The following is a 26,308-nucleotide window of genomic DNA, read 5'->3' as shown; positions in this document are numbered from 1 at the left end:
ACACATTGATGTATCTCTCCCTCTCTTTTTCCCTCCCTTCCCCTCTCTCTAAAAATAAATAAAATCTTGTTAAAAATGGACAAACTATAGGGGCTTGTGATTATTGACAGAAATAGTGTATTCATTTTTTAAACTCAGTTAAGTAATGCATTGTGTCTGTGTTGTGGGCACAGTGGATATGTTAGTATTCCACATGCAATCAGCATAGCAGGCCCTACGTGAACTGTGTAGAATATAAATGTCAGATATAAAACTGCTGATGGCATCATGAAAGTAAGGAAAAAAGGGTTGCTTCTCCAAACACACAATGAGAAAAGACAGACGGGCTCCCTATAGCAGCAGGATCAGCCTGTGCCATGTACACAGGTGCCAGCTCCACCCCTATCCTTATCATTAACTCATTGGGATGTGACTTTACTGCTCCTTTTCTGGTGCTCACTCCTTCCTTGAAGGATGGACAAACAAATACCTGTCATTTATCTGATGTGGGTGATATTAGTCCCAAAGAGACTGAGAAACCTTGGAAAGAAATAGCCTAGGAAGAAAAAAATCCAAATTGTTGTCTGGCTCAGGACATATTCTTAGAAATAAAGCTCATCTCCTAGCCTATAGCATGGTCTACAACATGATTTGCCATCCCCTGTCTCATTTGATTGTCACAACAGCACTAGGAAGCAGGTGTCATTACTCCCATTTTATAGTTGAGAAAGGAGGGATCATGGCAGTTCAATGAACTTGCATGGGTCACATGAGGATCAGAGAGAAGAGCCAGCCCCAGGACTCTCTGGATGTGCCTTTGCCACCATGAGCCCAAGAGATGGAAGAGGACTGTCCACAGTGGTGGAATGAGACTGAGACAAAGTAACATGTTCACCTTTTGAGTCTGGGTAAATTGGATTAGCCCTCTGAATCAGCCAATAGGCTAAATCCAGAACTGGATTTGTTTGGCTCTCAAATGTTTTTAAATTTTCTAATTAGCTGTCAACACTTTAAATTGGGGTTTTTCAGCTTATAATACTTGGCACCACATGCTGAGCTGAGTAGTGGCTGCCCTTCTCTTCAGTTCCCTGCAGTCCTCACCACTCCCTATTGACTGACACTTGGTACTGCTTTGCTCCTTCCTTTTTCTTGCCTACCTGGCCTCATAGGTCTTTAAGTTTATTCTCTCTGGCTTGGATGGCCCTAAATTCACTGACTTTATCTTGCTTCACATTGATTTTATGGATGTGCTGGTCTGATTTGTCTTATTTTTCCCCAAGATTTCCTCTGAGATCCCCTTCCCCAACTCTGACACTCTGAGTCTAGCTGGAAGAAAAGAGAAGTAAAGTTTGTCATTCACTTTAATTCTCTCTGACAGCCAGATGATCCAGCCATCAGTCTGAATCTGGGGCCAGGTGCCAGAGAGTGACTGCGAGAGTAAGTGGAGATAACAGCCTTTCTGCAGATCCCTTGGCCACTGAAACAGACAGAATTCCACCTGATCTGGTCTATTTTAAACTCAAGGCAGCTGTATTGAGAGCAAGGCTGCATCCCTGAAGACTTCACATAAATCTGAGCTTGCATAATTCATGACCAACCCTGACCAAAGATGATGGACATTTTTTTTGACAGCTAAAGAGGCCCAGCTACATGGCAATAGCTTGGAGAGAGCTTACAACTTATATTCTCACCATAATGTGGTATTTGATAAGTCAAAAGATAGAACAGCCACAAACCTGAGTTTGAAACCCAGAAACATCATTTGTGGGCTCCAAGATGCTGAGAAAATTCCAAAAGCACTCTAACTCCAATTTCTCCATCTGATCCACCTCATCTGGTAAAGAAAGAACATGGTAGGGGCTTGGCACATTGGAGATGCTAAAAAATGATAGTTCTTTGACACTGCCTATGGGCTGGGAAAGGATCCCATCCTGAAATTCTCCAAGTGATACAAGATCCTGAGTAGTCTGACTATGTACATGCCTGGAGTTATCACAGAAGGAGTTAGAAATTCTGGATCTCAGGGTTCAACAGACCCTTTGATGTTTCCTAGTCATGATGCCTCTGTAGGAAGAACTGTATCTATTACATGCCCAATGAGCCAAAAGATGACTACAAAATCTCCTATGGTCTGTTAGAAGTCAGGGAAAGACTGTTGGTCACTTTCTCTGGTGGACTGAGACCAAACATAACCCTTTTTGTTGGATACCTAAATCAGCTAACATGAGCTGCCCACCTTCATTGGTGGGGATCATGAGAGAAGCACTGTGTTCTCATGTGGCATGTTTGGGCAGCCCTGAGAAAGAAGAGATGACAGTCCTATGTCTGGTGAACAGTTAAAACTGCACACCCAACCACAGATATGGTCCATTGCTCCTAAACAAAGGAGGACCAGCCTAGAGCAGCAAGCTGCTGCCTAGAATACAGTTGATGTTCATGAGCATCAGGCTTCAGATTAAGTGCAAAACCAATTTGCCCAAATTCTACTCTCCTGTGGCCCTTACATCCATTGTCAGGACCCAGTTCACTTTGGGAACAACTTGTGTCCTTCAACAAATACACATCTATCTCCCATCTCAATCCAGAGGCAGGGGACAGCCTTTTATGGTTCGGTGTCACAGAGAAAACAGGGGCTACACAGTGAGGTCCCCTCCTCTCAGTAGGATAGCATTGGTTCACCCTGAAAAACCCCTCCCTGCTCGAAGGCTATGAAATGGAGAGCTCAGAGGGACAGTCCACTTTAGGGCAGGAAACAGGAAAGCAGAAACAGAGGTGGCATCCTGCTGACCCTCATCTGGTACCAGATTCTCCAAATTCCTTAAAGCCTCTGCTTCCTTATATGAAAAACGGGGAAAATAATGCCCAAGTCATAGGGTAAATATGATATCAAATGAGTCCATGAATTCTATAATTCTTTGTCAACTCAAAAGAAACACTAACATGAGGTGTTAACTATAATAAGCATTGCTTGCTCCTCAGTTGGGACCCACTGAATGGCCCCCAGCTATTTCTGTTTGGGCAGTTTCCAGATGACTGATGCCAGGACTGCTCTCGGCCAAATTCTTTACCCACCAACTACCTACTCATGACCCAAATGGTAGGACAGTGGTTGCCACAGGCAATGACAGGGGCATCACACTATACCATGAGGTCAGGGTGGGGAGGCTGACATGGATCTCATCCAGCCTGGGAAGGGGTGAGACATGTTATGACTTACTGGTGATACCTGGGTTCATCTTCCTCATTCCTTCATGGGTCTAAGTCATTACGGTTTTTTATGATGCCTTTTATTTAGTCTCTCTTTCATATCTTACAAAATGTGGTTTCTATCCATGTTTCTAAACTGTTTTTGCAGAGGTACAAGCTCAAGTGCTTATTGTGAAGGTTCTCACCTTTTTAAAAAAAATCATCTGTTGTTTGCCCTGGCCAAGTAGCTCAGTTGGTCAGAGTATCATCCTAATATGCCAAGGTTGTGGGTTTGATCCCTGGTCAGGACACAGGTAAGAACCAACCAATGGGTGTGTGGATGGGTGGAGTGGTAGGTTGATGATTCTTCCTCCTTTTCTTTCTCTCTCACCTTTCTTCTTTCTCTCTTAAATCAATAAAAAAATAAATTATCTATTGGTTGAAAATAATTTGCCTTCACAGATGGAGTCACCAATGCAGTGTGATAGTACTGTGTTTCTCATAGACCTGCCACCCACAGATTAGGAACCACTGGTCAACTTGACATTTATTTTCTAAAAACCACATGCCACCAAGAAGCAGTTGCACACTTCTCTTATTGATTGTAAGCTTTCTGACACCCAAATTCCAGAATCCCCAAAGATAAATCATAGATTGGAAGGTGACACTGGGCTGGGACCACAAGATCAGGGAAGGTTAAGAATACAGGGGGAGGTACAAAGGGCATGAGAATGGGTGAGAATAAAACTAAATATTTTGAATATTGGCAATTCAGGATCCCTTGCAGGAGCCCTGGTCTCTCAGCTCCACTGCAGCCTGGGAAGGTGCAGATGGCAAGACAAGCAGATGGGCAGGTTTGGGAATAGCAGGGTAAGGGAAGGGAGGGGCATAAATCAAAGCAAACTGATATAAGTGGCAGTTTTGTTCGCACATGCTTAGAGAGAGAGAAAAGACAGCCAAGCCCAGCATAACATGACAGCCTGGCAGGATTATTATTCCCAGAAGCTGGGACACTAAAATATTTCAACCAGTTTTCTGCCTTAGATTCTGCAAGGGAAATACAGCTAACAAAGCCTGTCCATGTTACATGCTCAACATGATGCTGAAATTATCATTCCCTTTTCTTTGGGTAAGACAGATTGTCACAACCTTTGTCTCCATGGCACTGGGGTTGTGGTCACCAGCTGGAGGCTCCTACACTCCCCATCTTATTTTCTCACTACGTGTAAACACGTGACCATATACATACATACATACAAACATGCACACATCAACACACACATTCCCAGCAACAACACAGCCATCTGGACAGCCATGCTCTCCTGTGACATCTTTTTTCTCCTCAGTTCTGACAGCTTAAGTCTAAGAATCATCTGCCATCGGAGATGTCTGGTATTAGAAGAGGCAGAATGAGATGAGGACGAGGAGGTGCAGAGTAGAAGAGGATGGAGTCAGAAAGAAGAGGTCAAGAAGGGGGAGCTATGCAGAGGGAGAGAGAAAAAGAGATAGGCTTGGATCCTACTAGTTCACTGACAAATGTTCCCTTTGGAATTTGTTGATTGAGAAAAATCCATAACTCCAAATAAGATCATAGTCCATTGTCCATGACTCTCATCATTGCCTGTAGATGTGATTTTCATTTCCCATCTTCAGCCTTGTACCATTCCCTGGGGAGAGAGGGCTCATTTCTCTCAAACTCCCTTTGTATTCCTGCGTGTGTATAGCACACGGTGCTTAGAAGACACCACCTTGGAGCTTTGTACTCTGTGTCTATGTCCTACAAATTCTAAAGTTAATGACTTTCATGGGAGGAACAATGGTGTCCCAGTACCATTATATTCTTCACAGTATCTAATCCACAGCTTGGTGTATAGTAGATGCTAATCACTGTCTTTTACTAATGAGTGAATAAATAAATAAATAAATAAGTGAGTAAGTGTATGAGTGAACCAGTCTAACTGATATAATAAGAAACAGATTGTTTCAGGGGGTGAAAAGTAATAAAGACAAAAGTTCAGAAGAGTAAAAGATATGGAAAAAAGAGAAGAAAGTGTGTTTTGAGCTGTACATGCCACAGGGAGGTACTAGATATCAGGAATGATCTACTGCCAATTATCTGAGGTCTCTATAACAGTGTAGCATTCATCTGAGCAAGCTATGAAGAAGAATGCACTCTTGAATTAAATGGGTTTAATTGAAAAGTAATCTATGAAGGCAATACTGATGTCATCACATGATTACTGGGAAGTTTCTGCCACTGGGTTGTTTAACAGAGTAGCACTGGTGTTCTCAAGACTATTCAGGGCTTCCACCCATCCATCCATCCATATGTACATTTGTTTGTCCATTCATTACCCATCCATCTGTCTGTCCATCTGTCTATCTATCCAAGGGCATTTGTTGAGCGCCAGCTGGATACAGAGGACTGGGTCCTGCTCTGACTTGGATATACAACTTTGCTTTTGTGCTTAGCTCAAGAAAATCCCTCATAATTCAATTCCCTTTCACAGGTAAAACATTACACCTATTTCCTCCATGTCCACAAATGCCCATTACTCAACACCCTCACTCCTAGGAGGAGGCCTGGGAGCAGACTAACAGGTTGGGTGTGACTGCAGCTCTGTTCCTGCACAGAGATGGACAAAGAGCCAACCACACAGAAAGAAAGAAGAGCGGAGATGCTGCCAGACTTACCAGCTTGGTTCGTGGTAATGTTGACGGAGACGTGCTGTGGGGGGAAGGGGCTCTTGCTGGAGACTCCGTTGATGGCCTGGATGTCGAAGGTATAGGGGGTGTGTGCCCACAGGCTGCTGATGGATACTCGGCACTCAGTCAGGCCCAGCTGCCTTGGCACAAACTCCACATTGTCATCACAGCGGGAGCAGCTCCGGCGGTCTGCCCGGCACTTTTTACATATGATGTTGTAGGTCACATCATCCCGCCCACCTGTCTCCCTTGGAGGGTGCCACTCCAGAATGATGGATGTTTCATTGACAATTGAGATGACATTTCTGGGACCTGATGGAACACCTGTAAGGAGACCAAAAAAGGCACAGTGAGGCTGGGAAGAAGTCTCCTTGTCTAGCATTTCCACCTACCTTCAGTATGCCCACCCTCATCACATGTATGTGTCCTCTCCACTCCTTCAACCCAATCTCCATGCTTCAATCTATTCTGAGAAAAAATGGTGAACAGAAATGACATCCTGTCCCAAAGTCCCCTTTCAGTCATTCCCACTGGGGCTCTCCTTTCAATCATGTGTGTCAGGGAGAAGAGGATGTAAAAACAAGTCTTTTTGTTCTTAGGACCAAGCCACATCCTCCAATTATCTTTAATGTCAACGATGTGGGTGTATATTGGACACTTATTTGATTTCTTCTACTTTCTTAATTAGTGTAGAATTCAAGGGTTGAGGGATATGAGAGTCCAATCAAAAGCCTCAACATATCCTCACATCTTGCACAAAATCTCACAATTTGAGATCTGTGTGGTGTGTGCACAGTGGTGGGTGTGTCTCTCTGTAGGGAGGCTGCCTGATCACCTGGAGAGATGACTATTCACATTGCACAAGCTTTGGTGCACGAAGACAGGAAGCAGGGCTGGTAGGAGATTCACATAGCCACAGTGGCCGATCCCATGACACAAGAACATTAGTTCCAGACGCTCTGCTAGCTACTTTGCAAGCATTCAATCCCTATATAAATTTTACTGGGAAGATAAAATAAGTAACTCAATTTTATAGAAAGGGAAACTAAAGCTGAGAATGAGGACTGGTTATAGACTTTGTGGTCTATAAGAACTGAAGCCAGTATGGACACACATACCTGCCTGATTCCAAAGCTTGCATTCTTAACTATAGCCCTGTGCTGCCTGCTAGTGAAACTGGCTACCTTTTCCTACTAAGGGAAAAGCCATCTCCAACCTCAAATTTACACTGATAGTGTACTCCAAATGTTGATGGTCAGATTACATGAAATTCGAACAGACTCTCTCCTACAAACCAGCCCACCTCAACTGAGATTCAAGAAAAGCAGTCTCTTCCCTCAGGACAGCTCTGTCTCCAGCTGTTGTTTGCACTTTGGCAAAGGTTGAAATGCTTTAGTGAAAACTCTAGGAAGCCTGGTACTTCACAGAAGGGCAAAATGTTGCTGGATTAATGGTCACAGTGTTGAGCAATTTGAGGTTAAGTTGGAGAATCTCCTGCCCCAAAACAGAACAGATCACAGCCTCAAGTTCCCAAGCTGAGCTTTGCATCTCTCTAATGTCTAACCAATGGAAATGAATCCTGCCCAGAAGCCCCCCTTCCGAATGCTAGGTCTGCTGGAACAGCCGCTCCATGTAGTAATGCATTCAGAATTCACGCACATGACTGTTGCCAGCTGAACGAAGACATGTGTAAAGTGGTTCATGCTGGAGACAGGAATCAAATGCCAACATACAAAATGAGGGAATAACAACAAGGTCGAGGGGCACCAGGGAAGGATTCTGTGTTGAATCAGTCAACAGCCAGCAGCTAGAGCAGAAAGCAAATATTAAATCGAATTCTATTAAAACATGAAAGAAAATCAGTACTGTACTATATAAAGCCCATTAGGTCTGAGCTAAAGCACAACTTTCATGCATGCTTATGACAGGGCAAGATTCATGAAGCATTTTTACCGAAGTCTTGCAAATAGCATTTAAGAATTCTCCCAATCCACCCATCTGCCCAAGGATAAACATCCATCTCTTTACGCACCAGCACATAGCTAGCACTGGGTGGACAGTCAGTACCGCCCTAGGTGGGCTTTTCCTGGGCTGGGCCAGTCTCTCCTCCCACTGCATTATTCATTACACCTGTATTGGCCAGTGCCTGTCTGGGACATGTCTGTTCAGACTGATGCGACTCAGGCCACAAGTTCCCAGTGGTCAGTCTCATTGCTGCCTGTTTCACTTTCACAGCAGTCAGCCTAGCCTCAGCAACAGGCCACTGGTTCTCCTACTTGTAATAAATACATTTACTGAGTGATTGCTCTTCTCTAGGCACAGGGAAAATCCTTTAACAATGTTATCTTATTGCATCCTCAGGACATCCTGAAGCTGTCACTCAGAAAGCAGCCTTGCACAGAGGAGCAGAGAGAAGTGCTGCCTGAGAGAGTGGCTCCCCAACTCTCCCACCCTATAACTCCCCCTTCAATTAACTTCTCACTTCCTTAGCTTTCAACTTCACCCTCTTCCCAACCCCAGCTTCTTCATTTAAACTTGTATGTCATTGCTATTTTAAAACTAAAATATTGTCACCTGGTATCTCTACATTGCATCACCTCTCTTCTTTACTCTCCAGCCAAGCTTTTCTTAAGTAGTCACACTTGGTGGCTCTCCTCTATCCCTGCTCCACCAGCTGTGGCCTGGTTACATCCCCACTCAGCCGTCATGCCTGCTTTCCTTTTTGGCCTCCTACTTGACAGGTCTAGGGAACACAGTTCAGTCCTTAACTCCCTTGACACTCTGTGTTGTCACTAGCCAGGCCCTAGCAGTCACATCTCCTGTATCCCACGATGCACATCTGTCAGCTCCATCTCATTTTCCTCAGATCTTTCTCTTCCTCTATACCCCCACTACCTCATAACAAAGGGCTTCATCAATTTTCCTTCCCTATTGCAAAATCCTCCTGATGAATTCTCCAATATCACTTTGCAGTTCTCTCATCCATTCTCATCTGCCAGAGTGTGAGCTTCAAAATGCACTTGGAATCACAGAGTTCCTCTGCTCAAACTCCAATTACCCAAAGGGTTATCCTCCTGCCCACTCTTTCAAGTCCCTGTGCAGTGTTGCTACTCTTGATCTTATCTCTGGCCCCTGGACCCTTGCTCCCCCTAGTACAGCCAACAGAAAGATCCTTGTGATTGCCTGTGCACACTAAACTCTCTCTATATTCCTGAGCTTCCGTATAGTGTTCTCTCTTCTGTCTGGAATTCTTTTCTTCCTCTCTACTTAACAAACTCCTGCTCACCCTTTAATGTCCAGCACCTATTTGTCAGGACGTTTCCCCAATGCCTGCAGTCATACATCTCTCACTCCTCTGGGCTCCCAAAGCCTACTTCTAGCTGCTTAATTCAGATCCCATTATTGCATTGTGATGGTCTCTTCCTCTGTGTCATCCTCACCATGATGTGGCCTCCTGGTGGGCTGCTGGCTCAATTGTCTCTGTGATTCCCATGCCTAACATTTTACCAGGGGAGGCCTCTTCCATCTAGTTTTTGACCTCTGCTCAGTGTGCAAGGCTTCAGGTCACATGTATGTACCCCTCTCCAGCATGAGACAGGATGTCCTGCTGTGAGGCCAATGGAGATGCAGCAACGGCGGCAATGAGGACCCATCACTTATGGCCCTGAGTGGTAGAGGCTTTGGTAAAGATAAATGTAGCAAATGAGGAGCTGCCCCTGATCCAATGGGGAGACCCAGCACTGCTCATTTGCTCCCCGCTCAGAAAGAAAAGCAGTGGGCTTCCAGAAAGGACTTTCATGTTTATTTAGAAACAGCCTTCATACATAACAAACACTTCTCATCCATGGTTATATTCCAGAGCAAATGTGTCTGTGGAACATGGATGGGAGTCTATGGGAACTGTGGTTGTTGAGCCTAGGACTGCATAAACCTGAATCTTTCCTTCCAAGAAGCAGGAATAGGGATGGATGGCCTTCCCTTGGTGAGTGGACTCAGAGAGCTAGGAGAACCTGAACATGCCCTGCTGTGTCCTTTGCCACTCAATTTCTCCCAGGGGTATGTTTTGTTACCCCAAAGCCCAACAAAAGCCTGAGCTCATAGTGCATATGTATGGAAGTGACCTGAGTCTGGGCCACAAATAATGACTGGAACCCCACTCATCATTAATTCATTCACTCATTCACTTCTTTAATACTCCCTGCACTGTTCTAGGCACCTGGAAGATAGGAAAAAGCTAGATAGGCAGGCTTCTGCTTCCACAGAGCTTAACATTCTGGTGAGAAAACCTGACAAGAAAGAAGGAAACAAGGAGATAAATGAGTTGATTTCAGATAAGAATAAGTGCTAAGGAATAAAAAAGCCCCTAGGCTGACTGCTTCCCAAACCATGTGTGTATAGCTCCTGCCTTTTCACCCATGAGGCCTGTTTGAGGCCCAACAAGCAAGGGTCCAGTGCCTGGGTGGCTACAGTGATGGTGGTCCCAGGTCTGTACTCCATGGTCCCAGTGATAAGAGCACATTCCTGCAAGTAGACTGATCAGCTTCTCCCATGTCTGAATGAGAGTCTGACCAGAGCAGGTTTGGCCTCTGAATCAGTCTCCCTAAAGGAAGGTACTAGGGCCACTTCCTACCTATTCAGGATGCACTCCCTTGGCTTGGGGCCCTACCCCTGCAAGAAGTCTTTTCCAGGTCCCCCAGCAACTTCCTCGGGAAGAAAGCCAATTGAGAGCAGGCAAAAATGTTTAAGAGAGAATAAAGAAGGAGGCCAGAAGAGGAAGAAAATCTGCCACCTTCTGCAAAAGTCCTCAGAAAGTGCAGTGGTAGGGCTCAGAGCCTGTGTCGTCTTGTCTAAGCACCCTGTCTTGAATCCACATCCAGGTTTTCCTTAATTACATACAGCCAGGTTTTGTGAAGCCTCTCTGACCTGTTGCTACGGTTACTACTGATGGAAGCTTCCTGCTAACAAGGCTAGGAAAACTCAGTCCTTTCAAAGGATGGGAAAACTACTGAGCTATGATTCTCTGGGTAGAAGAAACACAGTGGGTACTAGCTATGGAGATGGGGCTCTGGTCTTCCAGGATGTTCTTGAGAGGTTGGCTCAGCCTGCATGGAGCATGGTTGGCATCAGGATATCAAAAAGTTGGAGAAAAGATCCTTCTAGAGCCACTGGGTTGGCCCAAGTGGTGCTAGATAGAATCTCCTGCTTCTTAATGTGATTTGAGGCAGGTGATTTTTTTTAATGGATTGTCAGAGTGGGTGGGGAGAGTTGGTGAGTTTGTTTATAGGCATTAACCTAGAAATAAGACTACTTCTGAGTAATGAAAGAGAAAATCTGCTGAAGGCAGGTAAGCCCCAAAGCCAATTCCTTCACCAGGATCTTACTAAGGCCAACCATCTAGTCTCAGAGTTTAGATGTGAATTTCAGGTCTGTCCAAGGGGCAGAGCAGGTAGTGTCCAGCTAACTGTGCATTTCTACAGCTAGGGTCTGTGTCCTTGGACCCTTCCCCAGGGGGAGCTAGTGAGGGTGACAACCATGGTGAGGCAATGTCCTTCTGGGACACACCCTGTGCAGGCTGAAACTATGCTTCTCTGGAGAAATGGTCCTCCCCACTGTGTGCATGACCTCTTGGAGAATCTGATGAAAACAACTAAGCTTTTTCCGAGAAAAATGGACATTTACTTGAAGACATGCATAATTTTTCAGAGGTCCCGGTGGGTCTCTGAAATCTACCAATGAACTCCCTAAATATTCACAGCAACCACATTTAAAAATATTCTCTTGTTGGCAAAGCATGAGAAGGTAAATTTATAAGCCTTAATTTTCTTATCTGAAAAGTGGTAGTTTTGAGGATGTAATGAAATAATATGCCCAAGGAGTTTAGTGTGTGGCTGGTACACAGAGGAACTCAGTCAATGTCAGATGTTATTATTAGCAGTAGTATTTTCACTATGGAGGATCTGGAATCCTGAAAATTCATCTAATTAAGACTGATCTAATTCTGCCATTCATTCCTAAAGCAGAGACCCCATACCCAGAACTGTGAGCACTGTGAAAGCTGTGAATATGTAGGTTATAACCAATTAGATTGGAGAACCCAGATACTAGGAATTGAGAACACATATGATTAAGGATGAAAGTAAATGATATAGACACAAAGAATTAAAGCTATTTCAGAAAAGGTAAGATCAATGCAGAACAAAATATTCAGAGATGGTGTCTGGGGGTCCTGCCTACAAGGCTGAAGCTATAGTTGGTAAGAAGTACCTCGGAAACTGTCTGCCCTAATCTGTATCCTCTAGGCCACCTTCCCCTGCAAGCAGACACAGGAAGAGGCAAAGCCTTAGTCTTGGGCATGGAGTTGTGTGTACAAAATTAGCACAGGTCTTTTGGGTTCATGGCCTCTGTGTACACTCTCAAAGGCATACCTTGGAGATATTATATGTTCAGTTCCAGACAACTACATTAAAGTGAATACTGCAATAAAGTGAGTTATACAATTTTATTTTGGTTTTACAGTGCATATAAATTTGTGTTTTCAGCATACTGTAGTGTATTAAATATATTGTAGCATTATGTCTAAAAACAATGTACATACTTTAATTAATAAATACTTTATTGCTAAAAAATGGTAACCATCATCTGAGTTTTCAGAGAAGTCATAATTTTTTTTTTTGCTGGTAGAGGGCTTGGACTCAATGTTGATGGCTCCTAACTTGTCAGGGTGATGGTTGCTGAGGTTGGGGTGGTTGTAGCAATTTCTTAAAAGAGGACAACAGTAAAGTTTGCCACATCTATTGAGTCTTCCTTTTATGGACAATTTCTTTTCAGCATATGATGTTGTTTGATAGCATCTTACCTACAGTAAAACCTCTTTAAAAATTGGAGTCAGTCTTCTCAAACTCTGCCACTGCTTAATCAATTAAGTTTATATAATATTCTAAATCCTTTGTTGTCATTTCAGCAATCTTCAGAACATCTTCATCAAGAGTACACTTCATCTCATGAAACCACTTTCTTTGCTCATCCATAAGAAGTACTTCCTTATCTGTTCAAGTTTTATCATGATATTGCAGCAATTTAGTCACATCTTCAGGCTCCACTTCTAATTCTCGTTCTCTTGTTATTTCTACCACATCTGTGGTTACTTCCTCCACTGAAGTCTTGAACCCCTCAAAGTTATCCATGAGGCTTAGCATTGGTTTCCTCCAAAGTCCTGTTAATGTTGATGTTTTGACCTCTTCCCATGAATCACAAATGTTCTTAATGAAATCTAGAATGGGGAATCCTTTCCAGAAGGCTTTTATGTTACTTTGCCCAGATCCATCAAAGGAATCACTCTCTATGGAAGCTATAGCCTTACAAAATGTATTTCTTAAATATTAAGACTTGAAAGTCAAAATTACTCCTTGATCCATGGGCTTCAGAATGGGTGTTGTGTTAGCAGGCATGAAAATGACATGTACATCTCCATCAGAGCCCTTAGGTGACCAGGTGAATTATCAACGAGTGGTAATATTTTGAAACAAATCTTTCTCTTCTGAGCAGTAGGTCTCAACAGTGGGCTTAAAATATTCAGTAAACCATGTTGCAAACAGATGTGCTGTCATCCAGGCTTTGTTATTCCATGTAAAAAGTAAAGGCAGAGTAGATTTGGCATAATTCTTAAGTGCCCTAGGATTTTCAGAATGGTAAATACACCTTGATTTACCCTTAAAGTTATCAGCTACATTAGCAGCTAACAAGAGAGTCAGCCTGTCCTTTGAAGCATTAAAGTGTGGCATTGACTTCTATTCCCTAGCTATGAAAGTCCTAAATTGTATCTTCTAATATAAGGCTGTTTTTGTCCACATCAAAAATCTGTTGTTTAGTGTTGCCACCTTCATTAATTATCTTAGCTAGACCTTCTGGATAACTTTCTGCAGCCTCAACATCAGCACTTGTTGCTTTATCTTACACTTTTATGTTAGGAAAAATGGCTCCTTTTCTTAAATCTCATACACTAACCTCTGCTAATTTCAATCATTTCTTCTTCAGCTTCCTCACCTGTCCCAGCCTTTACAAAATCAAAGACCATTGGGGCCTTGGTCTGTGTTAGGCTTTCACTTAAAGGCAAGTTGTAGCTGATATGGTCTTCTATCCATGACACTAAAACGTTCTCGATATCAGCAACAAGGCTGTTTTGCTTTCTTATCATTTGTGTGTTCTCTGGAGTAGCATTTCTAATTTCATTCAAGAACTTCTCCTTTGCATTCACAACTTGGCTAACTATTTGGTGCAAGAGGCTTAGATTTCCAACTAGCTCACTTCTGACATGCTTTCTTCACTAAGCATAAACATTTCCAGATTTTGATTTAAAGTGAAAGACGTGTAACTCTTCTTTTCACTTGAACACTTAGAGGTCATTGTAAAGTTATTAATTGGCCTAATTTCAATGTTGTTGTGTTTCAGAGAATAGGGAGGCCTGAAGAGAGGGAAAGAGATGAGAGAATGGCTAGTTGGTGGAACAATCAGAACACAGTAATTTATGGATTAAGTTCACATTCATATGTGGGTATGGCTCATGGTAACCCAAAACAATTATAACAGAAGCATCAAATATCACTGTTCACAGATCACCATAACAAATTAATGGAAAAGGTTTGAAATGAAAATTGCCAAAATGTGACACAGAGATGAGAAGTGAGCTAATGCCATTAAGAAAAAAAAAATTGTACCAATAGACTTGCTCCATGCAGGATATTTAGAAACCTTCAATTTGTTAAAAAAGTGACATTTTCAAAGTGCAATAAAATGAAGTACAATAAAACAAGGTATGCCTATATACATGCCTCCTGGCCTACTGGGCAGTCTGGCTTTGACATGATATTTGACCTTGTTTGTCCTTCCTCCACCTCTGGGCAAGAAAACCTCTTCTTTACCCCTACAATAGATTGTGTCTCATAATTAATCTCCCTTTGGACAAAAGATGTGAACTATAGACTGGGAATGAGCTAGGAAAGACATTTGATATTCAATATTTCTGAACACTGTAAGTCAAGAATGCAGCGAGGTAATGTTCTCATGGCTGAAAAGAGTCAACATTGTATTAGCAGTTCGGAAAATAGACTGCATACTTCATTGTGGGCTGAGCTACAAGGGCATAGGGAAGGAGATTAGAAAAAGACATCAGGGGTAGGAATGGTGAAGTAAGTGTGGTTCAAGGGTCCAGGAAGACATGGGAAGAAGTGGTCCAGGATTGGTTATCAAAAATTATTGTTCCAGTCCTGACCAGTGTGGATCAACTGGTTGGTATCTTCCTGCAAAGCCAAAGTCACCAGTTGGATCCCTCGTCAGGGTACATGCCTGGGTTACAGGTTCTGTCCCCAGTCAGGTCGCATAAGAGAGGCAACTGGTCTATGTTTCTCTCTCACATTGATGTTTCTCTCCCTCTATTTCTCCCTCCCTTCCCCTGTCTCTAAAAATAAATAAATAAAATCTTGAAAAAATTATTGTTCCAACTCTCTACCCATTTCTCACTGTGAAATAGCCACGTTTGAGTGATTGAAAGGCTTCCTGAAGAAGGAAGAAACATCATTAAGATTTTACAGAGAGATAAGTCAAGAAGTAGAGACAGACAAGAAATGGGGGCTGTAGAAGTTTAAAGAGGTCTTCTATGGAGGCAAAATATGCAGAAAATCAAGTCAGGGTGGTTTTTATGTCTTTGCCCTCAATGCAGCATGTAGAGCTGGAAGCAGAATGGATTCAGAAATATAGAGTGATAGAGTGATAGAGTCATAAAATAAACATGAAGTCAGCTTCATGTTTAGTTGCATTTGTGATTTTGTAACTGGTTATTTGAAAATTATGTCCAAAAAAAAAACTATGAACAAGCCCCTCTTTATTCCTTCAAGCTGCCTTGTGTAGCAATGATACTCCCCAGACTATATTCAGTTGTCTCTCTTTCCCTTTCCCTTTCACCTTCCCTTTGGATGCACTAATTCCTCTTCTATCATCCCCTCAGTAGGTGCAGAATTCCTGAGAGAGGCTGGACAAGATGACCACTGACCCAGAGGAAAGGGTTGTGATGTGGTGTACCATGACAGTTCAGCACCTTGGAGAGAGGCACACACTCCCTGCCCCTTTCAATGAGATTTCCTTGATAGCACCGGGGGAGGTACTAAAGATCCCATGTCAGGTACCAATAACAACATAACTAATTACAGGACTACATGGCAGCAGGTGTTGTTAGTTCTTATCAGTGTAGGATGGGGGTGGCTGTTTAGGCCATAACAGGAAACCGGGAGCAAGTTATCAGGGACCTGTGGAAAGTAGTGGCATCAAAATAAACAGTGTTGAGGCATTCTCCCCTCCATAGCAGAACCTTAGAGAGGCTTGGGATTAGTGAAGAAACAGATCGATTGTCTCTACAAGTTGTGAAAAATGAGCACCAGACATTTGGAGGACTGTTTTGCTTAATGTGAAGGTGATGGTATCTGAAGTTCTAAGGTGTCCCTTCTAAAAGGGGACTTGTGCTGGGGGTCTGAGGTAACAAGGACTGGAAGGCTGAGTAGTACCTGTTTCACTGCAAGTTCAGGCACCCTGACTCCTCTCCTCAAAATGTAGGAGGCCCCCCTTGGGCAAGGAAAAGAGGATGTTGAAACCTGGGGAAATCATGTTGCTTTAGTTTTCCTAACAGCCCTGGAATCCCAACATTCCAATTTTATGTCACCCTTGGAATCAATTTAAAATAAGCCCCAGGGACACAGGTTTCCTGTGGACAGACACCTGTGCCATCTGCATGGACATCAGAGGGACAAGGCTTTGATTTACTGAAACCTATTCATTTCATGCCACCAAGTGAGTGACTAATGTTAGTAGTTTGCCTGAAGTAGATTTCTACAAAAAATATCTGAAAAAAAAACCCAGAGAGATGGCTTGGGTTTCCATTTCAATGGAGTTCTTTATGGAATTTAGAATTTTGTGTTGATAATACACCCTCATCCAAAGTACTCTTAGGCATCTTGGTACATTACTTAATAAAATCTAATCTTCCCAACACACTATGAGGTAGGAACTATTATGCCCATATTACACTGAAGGAAATTATAGCTCAGAGATATTAAGTAACTTGTCCATGTCACATGGCTGGTGGATGGTGGATGGTGCATGGCTGGCACTTGGGTGCAGTCCTGGTCCTTCCCAGAGCTCATCCTGACAACTCTTCCATCCAGGGTGGGAGCACTAAGTGTGTAAGGTGCAGGTGTGGTGCAAATGCTGCCAGGTGCTGGGGGGTGGTGGGTAGGTCTCTCACAGAAGCAAGAAGTTTTTATTCCTGAACCATTTCAGTAGATTCCCCATAGAAACAGAGTGACTGTGGTTCCAGAATCGTGCTGAGCATGTCTGCACGTGTTGTTTATTAGGATCTTGGAACCACTGGGCCTGTACTCAGGCAATTCTAGTCATAACAGTTGGTAAGAAGAAGTGATTAATCAAAACAAGGAGGGATCCTGCGGAGAGGGATTTTGGGAACATCAAAGAACCTAATGTTACACATTTCACCAAACAGTAATATTTGTAGAAAGTACTTCTTGTTTCTATTGCTTCAATGGAGTTAATTGTCTGGGAGAAAGGGGGGTGGGTTTTACTTTCTGGGAAAAGAGATAGCCCTACATCTGGCCTGAGCTGAAGCCTGAGTATCTAGGTTTCCATGGGGCTACAGAAGCCCTTGGAGGACCACTGAGGGTTTTGCACCCAGAGCATCTTTCAGCAGGAATGTGTTTACAGCCAGTCTTACATCACTGTCTGTGCGGGGGAGGAATTGAAGGTTGAATCTTTTACTTGTAGCCCAAGGTGAGGCCAGAGAGGAAAACTTTGACATTCTTCCTTGCAGACTCCCTGGGAACAGTCCACGTCAATGAAAGTTACAGGTCATGTTATCTTAAAGAGATGGCCTTCAAGACCTCTGTCCTAATCCTGAAGTGAGGACTCAGAGCCTTCTGGAACAGTGAAAGGCACACAGGACTCACAGAGAGTAAACCGGGGCTGAGTGCCAGCTTCGTTTCAGTGTGACCTCAGGAAAGTCACTTACAGTCTCTGGGCCTAATTATTCATTGATTCTTCACCCATCAATCCATATGTGCTTCCTGAGACCCTACTGTGTGCTATGCCCTGCATGTGAGATTATGGTATGAAAAGTTTACAGACATCTACCCTGAGGAGCTCAGTCTGCAGTGAAGGTAGGTCCCTGCACTACAACCAAACAAACCACTGACTGAGGAGGCCAGTGGAGATGTAGCACCTGGGTCGGGACAGGGACTTGGAGGGGACACTGCCCTCTGCACACTCGTGCGGGAATTAAGTGACAGATTGTATATTGAAGCATTCAGTGTGTCTTTGTGCTCTCTACATGCATCGAGGGCCATATGGGATAAAAATTCAGAAATCCTGGCCATCTCTCCAGGTTTCCAAAGAGAAAGCATGACCAGGGGCACACCCTAGAATGAATAAAAGGCACTGTCCAGAACATTTGACCTGAAGGCCCTTGGAAGCAGGAAGAACATCTTCCTGCCTGGGGCCCTCAAGGCTTCATGCAGACCTTTTGTGAATCTTACATAGCTGTACACAGGACTCCTACCATGGACCGGGACAGGCAGTAGATCCCCAAATCCTGCTTGTGGCACCTCTGACTCAGGTAATGTCTCAGAGAAAGGATCTCCACAAGTCTTCCAACTGAAAGATCCACACACTAGGCCACACCCTCTCAGAGCAGGTACAAAGGTGTATGCTTTCATCAGAGGTGACAGTTGAAGCCAGTCAAATGACCTTAGAACACACTTCAGTCACTGGCACAACAGGATTGCTCCTGCATGGGCAGGGTCTCCTACAGAGCAACTTGTCCTGGTATGTTATTTCTGATTGCTGCAGACTCAGACCCTGAGCCACCCAAAAGCCTTGTAGGCACAGGCATGGCTAACCTCATGAGAGTGGCATGTAGGCCCTTTCACCAGGCATGGGCACAAAGCCTGCCCTTCACTCATAGGGACAGAGAATCTTTACCTCCCATGCAAGCTCCCCTTTGCTGGCCAGCAGATAGCATCCTCTCTCGTGAAGCTGAACAGCTTTCTGTCTCTGTCACTGAGCACTGGCAGGGCTTGGTGGTAAACATGGCTTCCCATTGTACCCTCTCCCCAACCACCCACCTTCTGTGCATGTCTGGCCCAGCAAAACCAGTCTGCACCAAGCTTTATCTCCCTCCACAGCTGCCATGCAAGCCTCACTCCACACTGTTGAGCATTTTTCTTGCCATTTCCAAGGTGAGCAGAGCCCAGATAGTTACCCAGAGGAGCTGCTCAAAAGGTCCCTTGAAAGTTGAAGCCCACAGCCACAGGGTAGGGGTGGAGAGGGGCTGCACACCATTGCTATCATTGCACTGACCTATCTATTTTTCTCTACAGAATGAGGACATAGGGAACTTTGTGTCCAAGTAGCCTATGGTCCTTTATCCCTCAGCCTCTGTGAGACAAACTACTCTTCTCAATGTGGCTTCAGAATCAATGCATTCTTGACTGAGTAGGGCGGAGGCGGTCTGTGGCACAGGCTGGAGGGGGTCCTGGCTGTTCCAGTGGTTGACTTCAGTACTGCAGCTGCTTTTTCTATGCAAAGTCATCTGTGATCAGTTATCCCTTGGGGAGTCCATTAAGCCTACAGCCAACCCCTTATCAGGTGTCTGGCTCTGACTGGGCACTTTATAGCCAATTGTGTGGAAAGTTTCTCAGAAGACCAGGCACACAGCTTAAAAATAAATCACTACAAAATTCTGGCATCTTGGTCCTATGCCACACATAATTCAGACAGCACAGACATGCCCAAACTATTATACCCATTTCCGTCCACTTCACCCAAATTCCCACACAATTCAGAAGCCCTCTTGGCAGGCATTTCCACCACCTCTTTGCACACTTTCAGTTGGGATTTCACTGATGACTCAGGCAGCCTTTGCTCTCTCGAATAGTATTCAGAATCTATATATACACTAAGTTGAAAGTAGCTGCCTTCTAAATTTGTGATGAGACAGACACCTGAGACCCATAGTCTTTGTTCCACAGTGCAACTTCTCTACATCCACATTGTTACAGTCACATGTGCTAACAAACCAGGATATCTGGTAGATCATAGTCCTGGTTTGGTAAAAGGTTGGCTGGTACCAGTTTTCCAATATAGCAGCTGAAAGGGAAGGTCAGGGAATAAAAAAGAGGATGGAGTTTAGGACCCCAGCCAATGTAAAGAAGTCGATAGTAGATTCTAAACCTAGTTCTTGGACAGGATCAATGATCAATAACAGGGGTGGTTCAGTGGGCCAATATGAGTTCCAGGACTGACTGGCAGCAGTGACCTTGAAAACTGACTACAAAGAGGACACTGGTCAGAGGGTCTAAGAGTGAGATACATCCAAGACCCCACTATGGGCTTGGGTTTGACCTCTGGTATCAGAATTGGATCAAGATATTTTGCTGAGTAATAGGGATGAAAACAGGGAGGCTGGGGGCATCAGGACCATACTCACACCTGGGGACCACCTGCAAGGAGCTGGGGCATCAAGATGGTCTGTACAGGTAATACACAGATTTGTGATCCCATTGTGATGAGAAGAAGACAGGGGATGATGGTGTCAGATTTTAGCCAAACTAGTATGGTTCTCTAGGAGGAGCATTTGCTCTAAAATGACCATTTTCCCTACCCTTTTATTCTGCTTTTATTTTGGACTGTGCTATTTAGATATGACTTCACCTCTTAAAAATTATTTATAACAACCAAAAAACAAGGCAACAATTTATTGAGCACTTACCATATGTCTGACACTGAGTTATGTACTTTACATACATCATCATAACTGGTGCAATAATAATCAATATCTTCATTTTATGAAAAAGCAATAGAGGTTCATAGAGATGAAGAAACCTACCTAAGGCCTCACTGCAAGTGAGGGGTGAAGCCAAGAGGCAGCCTTGGTCTACCCGACCCCAACAGCAGGGCTCTTACCACTTGACTATGTTGGGCACCTATTGTATAAGGTCACAGAAGCAGTAAAAACAATCAGATCAGCATGTCAAGAGCTACCAGTCCAGTAGAACCTTATGCCTGAATAACTCTAACCAGTATAGAATATTCACAGTACATCTGGGGTCTCTTGCTTACTGGGGATGAGGCGCAATTCTGGTGGTGGACAGATGATGTAGAACACTCACTTCTGTTTGTCTTCTCCTTTAAAGAGGAGAATTGGATCAGGGAAAGCTTAAGAACCCTGAGCTACAGATGCCATCAAGTTCTAGCATCCATCCCAGACCAGCCCTTCCTGGGACTAGAGCCTGCAAATTTGCCATCTGAGCCATTGCCTGAAGACCACCAAGAAGCATTTGTGGCAATAGAGGGTTCTAAAACCATGTGATAAACAGCTTTGTTTTGATCTTCAAAATAGAGAGTTAAATTAAATAAATTTTACCTCAATTCCCTCCTACTTCTGAAACTTCACAGTGAAATCAGTGCTTTGTGAGCCTCAAGGAATGATTGACAAGAACCAGCAGGTATCTCTAAGTACAAAATCTGACCAAATGACATTGCTTCTTTTTCTAAAAGTTCATGAGCCTGCAGAGAAAAAGGGTATATGGATAGTATCTCTAGATTTCAACAATGGTAACTGAAGAAAAACTACATAGATGAATGTGTACCAAGCAATGTTAGCAAAAGGATAATGCCAGTGTTTGGATTTTAGCAGCTTTGAAAATAATTAAAGTAGGGTAACCTACTCCAACAATAGTAATCAAATAACATAGCTTACTTTCACTGAATGCTTCCTGTATGCCAAACACTGTTCTAAACAGTATTACTACATTTAATATCATTGACAATACAGTGAGACAGACACATATATTCTACTGATTTTGTGAATGAGAAAGTGGAGACCCAGAGGAGCCATGTCAGTTGTCCCACGTCACACACCTGGCAAGTGGCAGAGCAGTACTTGAACTTGAACCCAGCCATAGCCACCAGAGTCCACACTCCCCTAATAATTGTGCTAATACTTGTGATTTAAAAGGTGGTAAAAACTGGTATTCAAATGCTCTATACTTGAATTAACACTGTGCCTAAATCTACAATGCAATATTAAAGTGCAGAAAAGGAAAGACCCAAATGGGCAGCATTTTCTAAAGAGACAAACAAAAACATTGGGTGTTTAGTGTCCCAAAAGTCTAGTAGGAGCCATGGTGTGAGGGCTGCAACCAAAGTGAACAATGAACATTATCCCACTCATGGAAGAAAATCCATCATGTTTCCACTGAACCCTACTCTAGGGTGAGCGTCATGTTTCACTCTGGCTGCTGTGTTTTGCAAGTTATATTGATCAATGTGAGAGATTCAGAAACTGCAGGTCAGGACAGTGGGGATCAGGAAATCGTGTGTTTTGGGGAATAGATAACACAAAGCACGTTTAGCCTAAACTAGGTGATCAAGGAAGGATATGAAAGTCATCCTTACTAAACATTAGAACTGCTGACCTCCAGAACACTGGTCCTCAGTGGAGGACCAAAGGTGAGCGGGGGAGGAAAGCAGTGCCCAATCCAAGGTCCAGAAGATCTCTCCTACATTGATGGGTGATGGCTGCCAAGCAATGGACTAGAGCTGCCCTGTTAAATATATCAACTATCTGTCATCACAAATATTCAGAAAAATAAAAGTGGCATGACCACCTGTCAGGGTTGTTGGAGAGAGGAGGCTGATGTTGGGGAAGACTTTGGGTGGCAGGACCTGGAAGGCTGTTCTGAATGTTAACAGTCTGTTATTCCCAATGCTCTTAACTATGAAATGTGGAAGCAGAAATGTCAGCATGTGTGTCTGGTTATTAGCTTAAAACTTAGAGCTATAGGATGCCTCCTAAGAGTCATACCCACTTGGGTCAAACAATGGTGAAGAGAAATTGTAGATTATAGATGTGTGAAAGCGTGTGCACACAGGCAACAATGACCTTTCTTCAAACAGCAGTGACAGTTACAAATAGTTTTCGGCTTGCAGTCACACTCCCTCAATTCTGCATCCAGGTATATATAAACCATCCAAATCCAGGCACTCCAAGAAACAGCTTGCCCTCTGATTCATTTGTCTATGACCATGGCTGAATTTCACCTCAAGGAAAACGCAGATTACATCACCCTCAGAGGCACAAATACCATAGTTTTGTTTGTTTTGTTTTGTTTTTATCCTCACCCAAGGATATGTGTACTGCTTTTAGAGAAGAGGAAGGGGGAGAGGAAGGGAGAGAGGAAAACATCAATTCGAGAGAGAAGCATTAGTTGGTTGCCACCTGCATGCACCAAGACCAGGGCATGTACCTACAACCCAGGCATGTACCCAGACCAGGAATTGAACCCACAACTACAGTGGCCACACCATCCAGAGCTAAATGGCAATATTATGTGTAACATGGATATATATCAGGGTAAAATCAAGTAGCTCTTTTATTTATAGAATGGGGAACATGATGTATCTTTTTCTAAAGCTAACTGTGAGCAGAGCTGCCCTCTTTCAAGATGTTGCAACTCCTAGATTAATAGAGGCAAATGCTTTTGGAAAGGTCTAACTCTGAAAAGTTTTAAAAACCATCCCTAAAGTGTAGTGTAGTCCCCAATTTGGAGTGTTTGTCACCCTGGGGGACCTTCCTGCCCTTTTGGCCTGAAAAGCCCTTCCCTGTACTGGCAGCCTCAGAGTTTCCTCATGGCCTATTCACTGCCAGGTGGGGTAAAGGACCATCTGAAAGGGGAGGCCCATCACCCATTTATAGTCCCTTCCCACATGACCCTCCATCTGAGCTCAGGTGAATGATTCCTATCAGTCAGTTTGCCTCTGCCTCAGTTTCTCCCTCAGCCCTCCCTGAGCCCATTCCAGCCAAGTCAGGCTACCTGACTCTGCTCTCTCCCCCCACCCATCACTGCTTCCAGCTCTAGCTGATGCTGAACACTGGGGGCTTCCACTCTGCCCCAACCACCCAAAAAATGAGGGTAAACTGGAAACCAAGCCAGAGCTGGTGGGTGTTGTTCTGAGAACTAGTGAAACCCTCCCTTGAAACACTCGAATGCATAGGCACGCCCACACATATCATACTCACATCACACCCACACCTCCTCCAATCTCTCTCTCTGTCTCTCTCTTCCTCTCTTTCCCTCCATCCCTCCTTTTCTCCCTCCCTCCATCCCACCAAGCCTGGCACAAAAGACATTGATAGAGAGGGGAAGGCCCTATGGCTTCAGTCTGCAGGAATTCACTCAATGGCCTCTCTCCCTAGGAGTAATACAGCAGAGGACAAAGAAATATGGCCTAATTCTGAAGCAATGTTCTTAAACTTGAGCGTGATTCAGAGTTGCCTGGAGGGCTTGTTAAAACTCAGACTGCTGCCCCCCACCCACCATCCCCAGAGCTCCTCATTCAGTAGGGCTAGGGAGGGACTGAGAAATTGGTATTTTCAAGTTCCCAGTGATTTGAGGTTGCTTATAAAAACGGGACTTCACTTAAAAACCATTGCTGTAAATTAAAAAAAAAATCCCTGGCAATCCTGGTGAGTGTGACCCAGCAGAATCAAGACCAGTGAAAGAATGGTTATGAGCTGATATCATCACAGGCTTTTCATAACACCCTGAAGGCTATCAGGTCTGGCCACAGAGGACTTCATTCTTTTCCCATTATCCTGAGACCCTTTCCATCCTCTGGGCCTTGGGGCCCACTTTTCCATTCTGGGCAATGCCACCATGCTCCTGAGCAGTCAGTCCATCCAAGGAGCATGATCCTGTGACACAGGGACCACCCTGATGCCCTGGGATGGTTGTGATAAAAGAGGGAATCAGCTGCCAGCCCTTAAAAGGATGAAACATGAGCTTAAAGGAGAATAAACTAGAGCTTCCAGCGATGGGAGAGGGAAGAATGGGTTCACATCCTTCTCTGTGGGAGGCATATTCAAGAGGAATCAGCATCAATGGCATGACCATCTGCACCATCTACCTAAGAGGTACCAAAGTTCAGCTCCTGCTATGTGTGAGGCTGAGACACCCTGGGGCCTCATTGACATGCTGCCATTTAATTCTCACAACCTCCCAATCTGAGCTCTTCCATGCCCAGTTCTGCTGATGAGAAGCTCCTGCTCACAGATGCTGTAACATACCCAGATCACCCGCTAAGATTCACACCCAAAGTCTCCACCTTATGGCTCAGCTTCCTGGCCTTCTTTCTGTGTTGGTCAGAAGGAAGATCAGGGGTGGCCTCTGGAGGGTCCCAGGGGGCTGGCCAGCATTGTGCTCCCTCATGTAAAAGGAAAGCAGGAAGGCCTGAGGGACAAGACAATGACCTCTGGAGCCCCTTCTTTATCCCATTTCTATAATCAAAACTGCAGAGGGAAACCCATTGCATTTGAAGCAGAAATGAAGAAATAAGACAAGCACTAGCTTGTCTCTGTGATCCATCAAAGTTTCTTCCATGTGGGTGACAGGAAAAGGGCTTTTTGTGGTCAGAAATGTAACAAGGTAATTATTTTTACACCAGTCCTTCTGCATAGTTTTTCACAGACAGCAATTTTATAAGGCATAATTATCTATTTTCACCTGCTTCATAAATTCCTCCTTTCCATTTCACCTCCCAGTAAACTAGAAATTATTTAAAACTGAAGATGTGCATTGCAATGCTTGTTTCACATAGCTGTGCACTCCTGGCTGCGCCCTCTCTCCATTGACCCTGTCACGCTTCTTGTGCCATAAGACCCTGCTATGGAAAAAAGTATGTCTGACCCTGAGGTCATGGAGCCCCTGTTCCCTGAGAACCAAAAGCCAATCTTGTCTGTCACTGGGGCTGTCTAGCTTTCCAGTCCTCTCAGTTCCAGAGGACAGGGCTCAGCAGCAGCTGGAGTTCTCAGGTGCTAGGGTTGTGCCTCTCCCTTTCTCCCACAGCACATCTAGTCATGTGGCCATCACCTTTACATTGTTTTCTCCAGGATCTTCAGGTCAACATGACTGTGTGGTCTGGGGCTACATGGAGGATTCTGCTGTGATGCTTAGGGACAGCCACAACCTGGACTGCCCCTGAGGATGTCACTTTTATTTTTAGATTTCCAACATCCAGTTATGCTGGAAGCTTCCCATATCTGCTGAAGTCTTCACACTTTCCAGGGATGTAACCAAAGCAAGTTCTAACACAGATTGAGAGTTTGCTATGAACCAGGCATTATGCCAAAGGCTCTATAATACTATTTTGCTTATTCCTCATAACAACCCAGAAAGGCATACATTTATATAATATCATGAAGATAAAAATGACAGAGTAGAGGAAAGTTAAGAAATTAGCCCAAGGTCACAAAGAAGGTAAGAGGAAGAGTCAAGATTCAAACTTTTGTGTGTGAAGTCCCAAAACCCACCTTCTAACCCCT

General features: G+C 44.0%; 1 protein-coding gene and 1 long non-coding RNA gene across 3 annotated transcripts in view; both read right to left on the bottom strand.

The window, feature by feature from the left end:
• The window catches only part of EPHB1 (EPH receptor B1), a 417,402-nt gene that overhangs the window by 108,016 nt on the left and 283,078 nt on the right, over positions 1-26,308 (bottom strand). For both annotated transcript variants that reach the window (XM_028518706.2, XM_036030689.1), the window contains one exon: positions 5,860-6,195. In XM_028518706.2, coding sequence (XP_028374507.1) covers positions 5,860-6,195 — 336 coding nt within the window. The remainder of the gene's footprint in view (positions 1-5,859; positions 6,196-26,308) is intronic.
• Positions 8,464-12,491, bottom strand: LOC118501599. Its single transcript, XR_004904223.1, has 3 exons — positions 11,919-12,491; positions 11,430-11,434; positions 8,464-10,826 (listed from the first exon to the last, which is right to left on the bottom strand). It is a non-coding gene; the product is annotated as an uncharacterized LOC118501599 (long non-coding RNA).

The sequence above is a fragment of the Phyllostomus discolor genome, chromosome 7 (assembly GCF_004126475.2).
Source record: "Phyllostomus discolor isolate MPI-MPIP mPhyDis1 chromosome 7, mPhyDis1.pri.v3, whole genome shotgun sequence".
In the NCBI taxonomy this organism is placed as follows: Eukaryota; Metazoa; Chordata; class Mammalia; order Chiroptera; family Phyllostomidae; genus Phyllostomus; species Phyllostomus discolor.
This window is presented reverse-complemented; position numbering and strand designations above follow the sequence as displayed.